Below are 11,441 nucleotides of genomic sequence, written 5' to 3'. Positions count from 1 at the left end.
GCATTCGCATGATGGTGTTGACATATGTGCTTCCCAGAGCCTGATGTCAGCCACTTGGAGCATGTTTTGGGAACCTCCTCCAATGTTGGCACAACCACGTTAAGGCCCTTTTACGACTGTAAATCTCTCCGAGCAGTGCAGCCAACAGTGGGGGCACCTTTTTTTTTTTTTTGCACTCGTGCTTCTTTTAAAGAAGGATGCCCCTGACTAGCGTTAAAAAATGAAAATTCTTCACCTCCACAAATCACTTGCAAGGGTCTCAGGTGTCTATTTTTGTCCATCAACCTTGTTTGGTTATGACATACCGCCCTAACTTTCAGGAAAGTGTGGGCAAGTGACGCACATATACAAGTAAATGTTTCGAGATGAAAACTCCAGGCCTTACTTTGCCATGCTTCCGTCCTGCTTTTTTTTTTTTTCCAATTTGGTCAACAAGTTCATTGAAAAAAATACAAATTAACGCTTCAGTCTCGCTTTTGCAATTTAAAACACGTATGTTTTGAGAAACAGTGACACCTAGCGATGCTCTGAGGTCTACGCAGTTTGATATACTGAGTGGCCAACAGCGCTCTCTACTGGTATAATGTACCTACTACGAATTTTTCTATCAAAACCCGTTATGCGCTCCACACTTTACGAGTTTGGTGATTTGTGAGGACAAAGATTGTCCAAATAAGATAATGAATAAATGCTTCTGAGATTATCCCTTGACTCTCTGCGTTGGACTATGCAATTACATATTCTCACCACAAGGGGGCAGAGGCAACTAAGCCAGACTGTCTGAATCTGTGATAACCACCCCTTGCTGTTACTGTCTCATCTGGAAGATGACCTTGATGTCCTTTTTCTCTCACGCTCACCTCAATGCTGTTCCAAAGAGCTCTGACCTCAGTCCAACCCAAAGCATTATTTACAGAGCAGATGCTGGAGCAGATAAGGCGGGCCAAATAAAAGTGCTGTTGAAGTTGTTGTGTCTGGCACGGACGATTCTTTCTGCAGGGTTCGTGAGGTTCAAAAGAGGAGGGAGGTATTGTGGGGGATTTAACAATGGCTGCATGCATGAGATTAAAGATGATCTGCTCAGTTGAGCTAATGATGCATCTCGGTGGAATTGACAAAAGGTTCCACATGACAAAAGACAAAATGTGCCTGTTTCCATAATGTTACTGGAATTCGCTCTTGAAGGGAGGGAGGGAGGGGGGCAGGCTGACGACAGGTTGGGCCTTTGGAATTAACAGAGAGCTGGTTTGTGTTTAAATCGCCCCCCCCCCCCCCCCCGAGAGAGGTCACCTGTGAACATTTAGGAGAAAATGGACCACTCTCAGCGCCTTGCCCCATCGAGACGGCAAAGCTCTGGTTCGGATTAACATTTCTCGACAAAGTCAAGTCACTCGGAGGATACAAAGCAATAAAACTAAACATGTTCTTTCAAACTGAATGCATCCAAGTCAGCCAGTGAACAACACACGAAATAAATGAACAAAATAATAAAGGGTAAAAAATACATTAAAAATCAATGAAGATATAAATATTTTTTAAATAAAATAATAATTCAACTACAAAATGTTGCACGTTTCTGTCAGAAATGAATGCTAATATAGGATAAATTGAAGGGAAAGCAAATAGTGCTCTGGTCATTTTGGCAGAGGGCTGGAGGGGGCGTGGCCAGAGGCAGCAGCATGTCGGAGAGCTGCTGAGCGCAGGATAAAATGTTGGTAAGCGATGCTTGTGGAGGCTTTGGTGCAAAAAACCTGGAAGACTCAAAAGTGCAAACTCCCGAAAAGGACAAGCAAATTTCAGAGTCACTTTGAGCTCTCCACATCATTCCACGTTTGAAGGTGGATTTAGAACTAGCTGCTGCAAACTTTTATTTGTTGCCAGGCTTTCATTCAGTGGACTTCAATTGGATCCATTTGAAGGTAAATTGGAATGGGAAAAACTCCATTTTTGTGCAAAGCGGCCGCTTTGCTCCTTGTGCATGCTCGTGATTGCTGATGTTTTGCTTTGACTCATGACAATCTCTGAAAACAGCATGCAACCTTGAAGGACTTGGCTCAACTTCTCTCACAGTAAAAAGTGCAGCATTGAATACAATGCTAGCATAAAAAAAAACAAAAAAACAATGTTAGCATGTAATCCAATTATATTAATCAGAGCAAAGGACGGATGGTCCCATTTAAAGGACTTTTATATGATGCTGGAAATAAAATGTTCGACATTTCAGAGGATGTCAGATACTATTAATGCAAATTGTTCTTTTTTTTCTTTTTCTTGCTAGGTCACCGAATCCAATGCTGACGAGTGTATCTCCATCCTAACACCACATCCATCCCACCTTTTTAAGACTGAGATTAAAAAAAAAAATGACACGCGTGTCATCAAACCGACCAAGGGGTGTGTCCCGGCTGCCGCCACTTCTCCTCCTGCTGCTATCGCTCGCCCAGAGGGCCGTTTCCATGGCGATGCCACACAACTCCACAGGCTGGCAGCAGATTCTGGACAAGTACTTGGACGAGGATGGCGAGTGGTGGGAGGCCAAACAGAGGGGGAGGAGGGCCATCGCTGACAGTGACGCCCAGCTCATACTGGACCTGCACAACAAGCTCCGAGGTCAGGTGTACCCGCAAGCCTCCAACATGGAGTACATGGTGAGTGCCAATTAAGCATTCCGCAAAAAAGTACCTTCGTCACTGTTTTGTAGTGAGTCCAAGGCAATAAAAGTAGTGCTTTGCTGCCAGGGAACACTGCGGGAGTGATTTGAGAGGCTTCATTTAGACACAAGTAGTGCTTTGACGCCTAGACTCAGTCCTTACACACTACTACCACATGCTACACTATTATTCTCCACAGTCACCACTTTCCTACCACCCTCAATCTTCTCTCCATTGTCGGAAGAACGCAACGTAATGTTCTGTTCTGAAGTGGAAAATCAAAAACTCCCCATTGAACCGAGCCTTAACAGTGGAAAAGTGGCATAAGTGACCCCAATCTGAACTTGAGAAGAAAGAACGTGACTTTTGGTGTTTTTCAGAGGAGGAGAAAAAAAAATCCACCATCATGCCAATAAATGCATAATTTTACTATCACACATGTTTGACTATAGTCCCTTGGTCCCCATGTGACCAGGTATACCTGCGTGTGTGTGTGTGTGTGTGTGTGTGTGTGTGTGTGTGTGTGTGTGTGTGTGTGTGTGTGTGTGTACTCATGCACAACCTGTAATATCACTTTTCACCTCGGCTTGTTTTAGCAGCTGGCTCACCCCCACCGAACACACACACACACGGCCATCTGGAACGCTTACAAACACGCTACACGTGTAGCTGCCGCCCGACCGCCACCAACGGAATCGGGGCCCGTTAAAAATCAATCCATCGTCCAGAAAGTAATTTTTTTTTTTTATGTCTCACTTAAAGATCTACGGAACAAAAGGCAGTATTATTCCACGGTGAAGGGAAAATAAACAGTTCCTGCTGGGGGCAATTGCTGGACTATGTAATTGTATAATTGAGAGTTTGGATTTGAGGATTGTGTGTGTGTGTTCCTGCGTGTTCCTGCGTGTGTGTGTGTGTGTGTGTGTGTGTGTGTGTGTGTGTGTGTGTGTGTGTGTGTGTGTGTGAATGAATTGGGTCTTGGTGGGCCTCTTGTTGAAGAACACTCGTGGAGAAATGCTGAGCCAGCAGCTAGCAGTGCATGGCTCTTTTCTACTGTCTCCTGTTACAGTTAGCCGTTTTTTTTTTTTTCTTTTCTTTGCCATTTTTTTTTTCTTCTTCTCAACATTCAAGGGGGGGGGGGGGGGCACCCAGGGGTGAATTATGGGGAGGAGAGCAACAAGAGGACGTGAGGTTGGAGGATGAGTTGGCAAAGAATAGGTAAACAGAAACAGGTCGAAAGATGATATACAGAGATTTGAGGAATTGGAAGGAGAGAGGCTTTCAAAGATTTCAACGGCAGATGAGAAAGGCTGAATAATCAAGTGAGGTGAGGGAAATGTTCAAAAAAATAATCAGATTGGGGGAAGGAAGAAAATCAAACCACTTTCTGCAGTGTTTTGTCAGTAGAGCTCAAGAATGAAAGAATTTGATGTTATATCATACAATTATATCATATATATCATTTTGTGTGGGGTTTTTTTTGTCTTGGTGCAATGGTGGATGAAAGTTATTTCAAAGTTTTTTTTTTAATTTCAGATGCCTAAGCAAAAATAGGTCCCTGTAGAGTTTCTTTAAAAAAAAAAAAAAAAGGGAGGGGGGCAAATTCTGCCAACATGAAGAATCTGATTTCCTTTTTTGGTCTGTGTTGTTGGAATGCTGTCACCTCTCAGAAAAGCTCACAGCGCCACTCTTCTGGAAGACTTCACGTGGCTCCACTTTACTCTACCAGCTAACACGGCCCATGCATGCAGATGCAAAGACAAACATCTCTCACACACAAACACACATACATCCATCTGTCCGTCCATCCATCAGTTCTGGTTTCAAACCCGGCTGACCATTTGTGGCCATCACCTCTGAGTCTCTACATCAATTCATACACACACATTTCCTCCCCCCCTCCCCTTCCCGCTCTCCCTTGCCCCCGTGGCTTCTTTCCCATTCTGTCATTATACAACACGGGGAGGGGAAAAAAAAAAAAAAGATTCCACTTGATAACCTAAAAAGTTCAACCCCTAACAAACTCAACATTTTCACATTACATTCTCACAGTAACACCATTCCTAGTCAATCACAATGTCCCAACACCAAGTAAATAGCTACGTCACGTTTCGCAATAGTTTGAACTGGACATGCACAATTAATTACGGAACAGGAAACCCAAATGCGTAAAGGAAGTAAAACATTTTTGGAATGTGACCAGATGGGTGCTGCAAATCACGTGTTAGGTGAAATAAACAACACTGGCACGAGTTTGCAGCCAAGGCCATTTTGATGGACAAATGATCTTCATAACTGTCAGAGATAGCGCAGAGCTATACGTCAGTGTTTCAAAACGCCGACGCTATAAAATGCCAGGATCAGGAGCAGGTGTTAAAAGTTGTAGGAGAGTCTTGGATGAGATTAGTTTGAACATTCCATGGCCCCATGTATGAAATGTAAAGACATGGCCTCTTAGGTTCCCAATTTCAACTCTCACGCACACACAGACGTTAAAAAAACCCAATTGACTCTTCCAGAAACGAGTTAAGAGACTGAAGGTGAGAGTGAAGGTGTGTCATTAAAATCTGGCATATGGTGTCCTTCAGAGAAAATGTTCAACATCTGGCGTGAGTGTAACATTTTGCATGCTCGGGTATATAGGTCAGCATTTGTGTGTGCGTGGGGGGGGGGTGGACTTTTAACATTCCCAGAAAAAAGAACAAATTACAACAGGAGTCACCGCAGAGTTGAATTTCCAATTTTCAAACTCAAATCTTAACCACAAACATATGGTGGGTATTACCTAAATGTATTTTTTTGTGCATATTATGAGAGACAAGGCAGCTGAGTTGTAAATGAATAAGTCCAACATATTAATGAATTTTTTTTTTTACATCTCATGTGATCCGGCCTATCTCGTTCAGGAATGGGATACCGAACTGGAGCGTACGGCGGAGGAGTGGGCCGAGACGTGTCTGTGGGAGCACGGTCCCGCAAGTTTGCTGCCACAGATTGGACAGAATCTGGGCGCCCACTGGGGGAGGTAAATCCCCCCCCCCCCCCAAAAAAAATGTCATCAATATACAATCAAAGCAGTCAAGGAATAAATTAATCTGCATGTGATGGTATCTAATAGAAAAACAGACCGGCGGGTTTTAATTAGATAGGGAGGATGTGTGGTGAAGCAAAAAAAAAAAAAATTCCATGACCGTTTTGTGTCAAAAGACACTACAAGGGAAAAATCAGCATTAAATATAAATAACCACCATTGAATATGACAATTGTAATATTAAATGTCATCCGCTCTGATTCCCTGCAGGTATCGCCCCCCCACCTTCCACGTTCAAGCCTGGTATGATGAAGTGAAAGACTTCTCTTTCCCTTACCCCCAGGAGTGTAACCCTTACTGCCCATTCCGATGTTCCGGTCCCGTTTGCACACATTACACACAGGTAGAGCTAAAAAAAAATATATATTGATTTTTTTTTGAAGATTAAATCCACTTTTTATTTCCAGTTAGTGTGGGCCACCAGCAGTCGCATTGGTTGCGCGGTCAACTTGTGCTACAACATGAACGTGTGGGGACAGATTTGGGCCAAGGCTGTTTACCTTGTGTGCAACTATTCTCCAAAGTAAGTTGTTAAAGTTTTTTTTTTTAATTCTGGCAAGGAATTTCAAATGGTTTCTGTGATCCAAATAGGGGGAACTGGTGGGGCCATGCACCTTACAAACACGGGGCGCCCTGTTCCGCTTGTCCTCCCAGCTATGGAGGTGGCTGCAAGGAGAACCTTTGTTATAAAGGTGTGTGTGTGTGTGTCCCGATATCAGTCAGGAGAATTGTTTACTGTATTGATGATTTCTTGTTTTCTTCAAAGGTCACGATAGTCACTTCCCTCCGGAGGAAACTGAGGAAAATAACTTTATCGAGCCAGAAGCTACACAGAGGATCCGATCCCGGGTTTCAAAACCCGAGACTGCCGGTGTTCCCGCTCCCGCCGTTGTTAACCCGCTAAAGAATGAAGTGGTCAACACACAGCAGATGTGTAAGCTGCCATTTGACTGTTGATTCTGTATTTTATTTCATTGAAGAAAAAAAAAAAAAAAAGACAAAACGCTTGGGAGGTGGCTTTTAGTATTGTTACGAAATGAGGTCAAAACCAAAAGGGCTGCTTGATTAGTGCTGAGCCAGCAATAATGACTTACAAGTACAAATTAAGCCTTGAGCTGAAGTGTTATGCTTGTAATTAATCCTAAAGAGCCTTAATGTTCTGGAGCCTTTTATCCGTCATCTTCTTGACTCGTCCCGACAGTGAGTAACTATTTTAGCTCGATTCTTCCGAATGCCTGTGTTTGCTTTAGGCCAGCCCAAAAGGTTGAAAGAGAGAATTGCTGTGGCTTCCTCTCGACAGTCCAAAAGGAGGCTCACACACTCAACAGAGGACTATTTCCTGAAAACACTGTCAAGACTAAGTCCTGTTTCTTCTTATATGCATGCTGAAAATACTTTTTTTTTTTTTTTGCAGCCCAGCTCATGACTTGTGACACCAAGCTTCGAGATCAGTGTAAAGGAACTACGTGTAATAGGTAAGGATAAAACTATTTCTGCCCAAGTACATGTCGAGACATCTTTTTTTTTTTTTTTACACCCTTCCCCAAATAGATATGAATGCCCCGCAGGATGTTTAGATGCTACGGGGAAAGTAGTTGGGACAGTTTACTACGAAATGGTGAGTCCAGTATCCAATTCTTTGGTGTCTTCAAGCTACTGGTTAACATTCTCTTTTCTACAGCAATCCAGCGTGTGCCGGGCCGGTCTACACGCCGGTGTCATCGATAATGACGGAGGATGGATGGATGTAACGAGACAGGGAAGAAAAGACTTCTTCATTAAGTCCAACAAGAACGGAGTCCAGTCACTGGGGTGAGTCCTTCGATTCAAATTGTCTTGGTAACAAAAACAAAAAAAGTTCATGTCATGTTATGTTTCTTTTTCTGGACAGGAAATACCAGAGTGCTAATTCATTCACGGTATTCAAAGTAGCAGGTATGCTACTAGCTTACATGTTGCTAGCTATGCTTTCAACTACGCTACTAACTTACATGCTATGCTTTCTTATTGCTCAATTTTTGTCGTGTTGCTTTGCAGTTAAAGCGATCACATGTGAAACCACGGTGGCACAACTGTGTCCTTACCAAAGGCCTTCAAAACATTGCCCAAGGTATGATCCGCCATATCTTTTTGCTATTCATAAGAATTTCACAGGTTTTATATGTTCCCTTGCTAGGTTATACTGCCCAAGGAACTGTTTAGAGGAGAACCCGCACATATCCAGAGTAATCGGTACTAGGATATACTCTGATGTGAGTATTTTGATCATGCACGCCGGAGTATAAAAGAACCGAATCATTGGCGTGTCTTGTTTCCGTAGAAATCCAGTATTTGCCGCACGGCCGTCCACGCCGGGGTGATCAGGAACAACGCGGGCGGATACGTCGATGTCATGCCGGCGGATAAGCGAAAACTTTATATCGCCTCCAACCAAAATGGCGTCGTCTCGGAAAGGTGTTTAAAGTTTATGTTGAGTATGGCGGCGCCTTATGGACAAAAGCGGTAGTGTTTAATTTATGCTAGGTGGTGTTTTAGCGTAACACCCAAAAAATTGTAGCGCTAGCAAAGTCGTCAATGTCGTGACTTGAGTTGAATTAAAAAGGCTTGCTCGGAGACGGAAAGGGTCGTTTGCATATCGGGGTGGAAACTAAACGCTCTCAGGTAAAGTGAGCACTTTCTTTCTCGCCTTTGTGAATTTAATCTTTTTCAAGATACAGGCAGCTCATAACTTCTCGTGTTGTTCCTATGGGAGAGCGATAAGCATGCCTTCTTGCTTAGAATAATTCATTTCTTGGCAATTACAGTAGAGGTGAGGGAAAAAAAAGTGGAGCACTTCGTTTATCAAAGAAGGGAAATTGCAAAATTTGGATATGTGCTGTTTCAGCGTCGTTAGGTGGCCACGTAAAATGCCGGAAGCTGATTCTTCCCTTTGTCTCTTTTTCATCCAGTCTTCAGAATCCTCCCGGCGGGAAGGCGTTCCGGGTATTCGCCGTGATTTGAGTGACTGACTCCGCCCGCCATCAATAACATGTGACATGCCCAAACGGAGAGCTCACTCTGGCTTGTGAATAAGGCGCTAATCAAAGCCTGAAATGTTTTCATGCCTTTGCTACACTGGCAGGGTGTTGGAGGTTGTCGCCATGACAACGTAAACAAACACTTGACACATATATGAGGAGAAGCTGTGTGCACACAGCCGCTACAGAAATTATTTTAAAGTGTAAAAGATATGAATGGATGAATAGTTTGCGCAATTTGTTTTATTTTTTTGTGTGCCTTTTTTAACAACTATCTGTAGGTTAATTTGATTTTTTTATGAAATAATTCACCAAATATATAATTAAATAAAAATGTATGATATATCATTTTAGTGGCACTTATATCATTTTACTTGTCCGGCACATTTTTACTGGTGATCTTTTAAAAAAAAAAAAAAGGTTTGTGCCAGATATTCTATTTTGTTAAAAATGTATGAGGGGAAAGAAATTTAATCATTTTATTTTTATATGGTCATGCTATTGATTTCTTCAGTATGGTGTATAAAGAATGCTGCTTTATATATATATATATATTTTAAAAAGCACTTGTCCTGCTGGCAGGAACTATAGTCAACCTTCAGACTGTTTTATTCAAAACCGAAACATGTTTGACATTATTTTTGTCTGAATATTTTATCCCCGCCCATCCAAAAAGCTATTTTGCCTTCAAATCTGTAACACTGATTATGTAACACTTTGCAGTATATTGCCTACCTCAGGTTATTGGAATTTTGCAATAAAATATTACAACTCTTCATTTTCTTATTATTTATTGACTTTGATGATGAATATATTTTCTGGTTTGTATATTCTCCATCACAATTTGGAATGTAGTTATGTGACAAGTGGCTTGCAAATAAAGCCGAAAAGTGTTAAGGCATATGACCTCGAGAAGCTTGGCGAGAACCTGACCCTAAGAACTCATTGCCAATATGTTCTTTCACATTATCTCCAAGCCACTGGATACAATAAGATGTACTATCCTCTGGGAGTCATCCAAGTGATCAGCTTGGTGGCTTTTTATGACAACGGACTTCTCACGTAAAGGCATCCACATGGATAATTCATCAAACCTTGAGGAAGTGAAGCTTAGAAAGCCTTTTCAAGGTACGTCAGCACTGTAGTCAATCCTCATTTGTTTCTCGGGAGCAATGGAGTGAACTGACCGATCCATATAGGCTTGCACCATATTCATGTCTGGCAGTGTGATGATGTCCAGGGGACTACCATTGCTTGTGACTTGAGCTGTCAGTCTGAGTTACCTCCGGAGAACAACCGCTAAATCATAAATGGCTTTTGTGTGCATGCGGGAATTTCCCGCAAATTTCTACTTCCACCACCTGCAGCACTAACTCTTGCCAACACAAGCAGGTATTTAGAAAAAAAAAAAAAAAGGTTGCGTGTCTGTGGTGAGCGTACGTTAATTTACTCTCATAAAGAGCTTGGAATGGGGATTAGATCCAGGAGAGGAAAAAAAACTGAGTGGATTGATCAGTTGCCTGTGTATACTTTCACAAGATATCAGAGGAGTGTCAATATTCCCACGAGAGTGTGGCACAAGATGGGGCCGGGCTGCAGGCATCTGAAGAAAGGTGAAGAAAAAGCCGACACAAAACCAGTGACGCTTGAACCCACCACCTATTTTTTTTTTTTGACCTCCCATGTGACAAAAAAAAAAAAGCCACGATGGGCTACTGCATAAAACATTAGCTAGTTATTGTCCAATACAAGTTTTGCTTTGTTTGGATTTGAAAATTAATCTTCAGAAGTACAAATGTTTTGTTTGTTGGTGGACCAATACAATAAAATACATATATGTAATAGGTCTTGTCACCGTGGGATAGTAGGAAACGCAATTTCGATCTCTTTGTGCGTCTTGACATGTGAAGAAATTGACAATAAAGCAGACTTTAACTATGATTAGCAGGAAAAAAAACAACAAAAAAAACAGCACCGACTGCTGCATCCGGTGGGGCACTGCCCCCTTTGTCCACCAAATTAACACCGCCCTTCTCAACTTTCTCTTTCCAGTCATTTACCACCACTTTAACTCCATAAAACACACGCAACACCCAAGTTGTTAGTGGAGAATCGCTGACTCATGGCGCCACGCCTCGAATAATCACGCCGTGTCTGGAGCATGGACGGGGAGCCATTAGATTCAAAGTGACACAACCACAGGCCTATTAGAAGTGAGGGGGAGACAGATGGGATGAAAGACAAGCCCGTTTTTAAGAGAGTCGCCTAAAATAAAGACGGGCCGTTGCTGTCTGGGGCTCGAGTGGTGCGAGCGAGGCGCACGGCAGCGGACTATGTAAAAGGCAGCCAAGGAGAAAGACTTTGGATGTGCTTTGGACTTTGTGCATACTGAGGCTTATATATATTTGTCTTTAATTGGCTTGAAAGGTTCTCTTGTTTGTTTACGTGCTATGTCTGCACCACGGCGGTTGGATGGGAATAAGATAGTAGTGATGCGTTCAGGGAACACCTCTGTGAGAAGTTAGGCTTGCCAGTGGTAATGACTGTTTTCATTCTTGTCAAACCTTTACTTTGGCATGTGAACAAAACATAAACTTTGACAGGGAGGGAATTTTTTTTCTCCCCCCCGCCCCCCATTTTGCACCTCATGATCCAGAAATATGACATGCACATAGCCACACT

At 42.6% G+C, this 11,441-nt stretch overlaps 2 protein-coding genes across 3 annotated transcripts in view; one reads left to right on the top strand and one right to left on the bottom strand.

The window, feature by feature from the left end:
- Positions 1-11,441, bottom strand: part of jph1a (junctophilin 1a) — a 67,980-nt gene that overhangs the window by 33,793 nt on the left and 22,746 nt on the right. The window lies entirely within an intron of this gene.
- On the top strand, positions 1,789-9,488 carry LOC147041670 (cysteine-rich secretory protein LCCL domain-containing 1-like). The gene is made up of 15 exons (XM_085938778.1): positions 1,789-1,919; positions 2,279-2,648; positions 5,558-5,676; positions 5,953-6,085; positions 6,150-6,265; positions 6,334-6,434; positions 6,509-6,676; positions 7,157-7,217; positions 7,294-7,360; positions 7,424-7,554; positions 7,634-7,677; positions 7,780-7,852; positions 7,919-7,994; positions 8,063-8,196; positions 8,691-9,488. Exons 2-15 carry the CDS (start codon positions 2,364-2,366, stop codon positions 8,740-8,742), a joined length of 1,560 nt encoding a protein of 519 aa, XP_085794904.1. The 5' UTR covers positions 1,789-1,919; positions 2,279-2,363; the 3' UTR covers positions 8,743-9,488.

Source organism: Syngnathus leptorhynchus, chromosome 19 (genome assembly GCF_054491065.1).
Source record: "Syngnathus leptorhynchus isolate UIUO chromosome 19, UIUO_Slep, whole genome shotgun sequence".
In the NCBI taxonomy this organism is placed as follows: domain Eukaryota; kingdom Metazoa; phylum Chordata; class Actinopteri; order Syngnathiformes; family Syngnathidae; genus Syngnathus; species Syngnathus leptorhynchus.
Note: the sequence above shows the minus strand (reverse complement) of the source record. Positions and strands in the feature narration are given on the sequence as shown.

Bases quoted from the DNA above. Each gene is read 5' to 3' on its own strand.
- LOC147041670 (XM_085938778.1), top strand. From the start codon at position 2,364: ATGACACGCGTGTCATCAAACCGACCAAGGGGTGTGTCCCGGCTGCCG. The intron at 2,649-5,557 runs GTGAGTGCCAAT...TATCTCGTTCAG, and splicing joins CCTCCAACATGGAGTACATG to GAATGGGATACCGAACTGGA. The intron at 6,435-6,508 runs GTGTGTGTGTGT...TTTTCTTCAAAG, and splicing joins GGAGAACCTTTGTTATAAAG to GTCACGATAGTCACTTCCCT.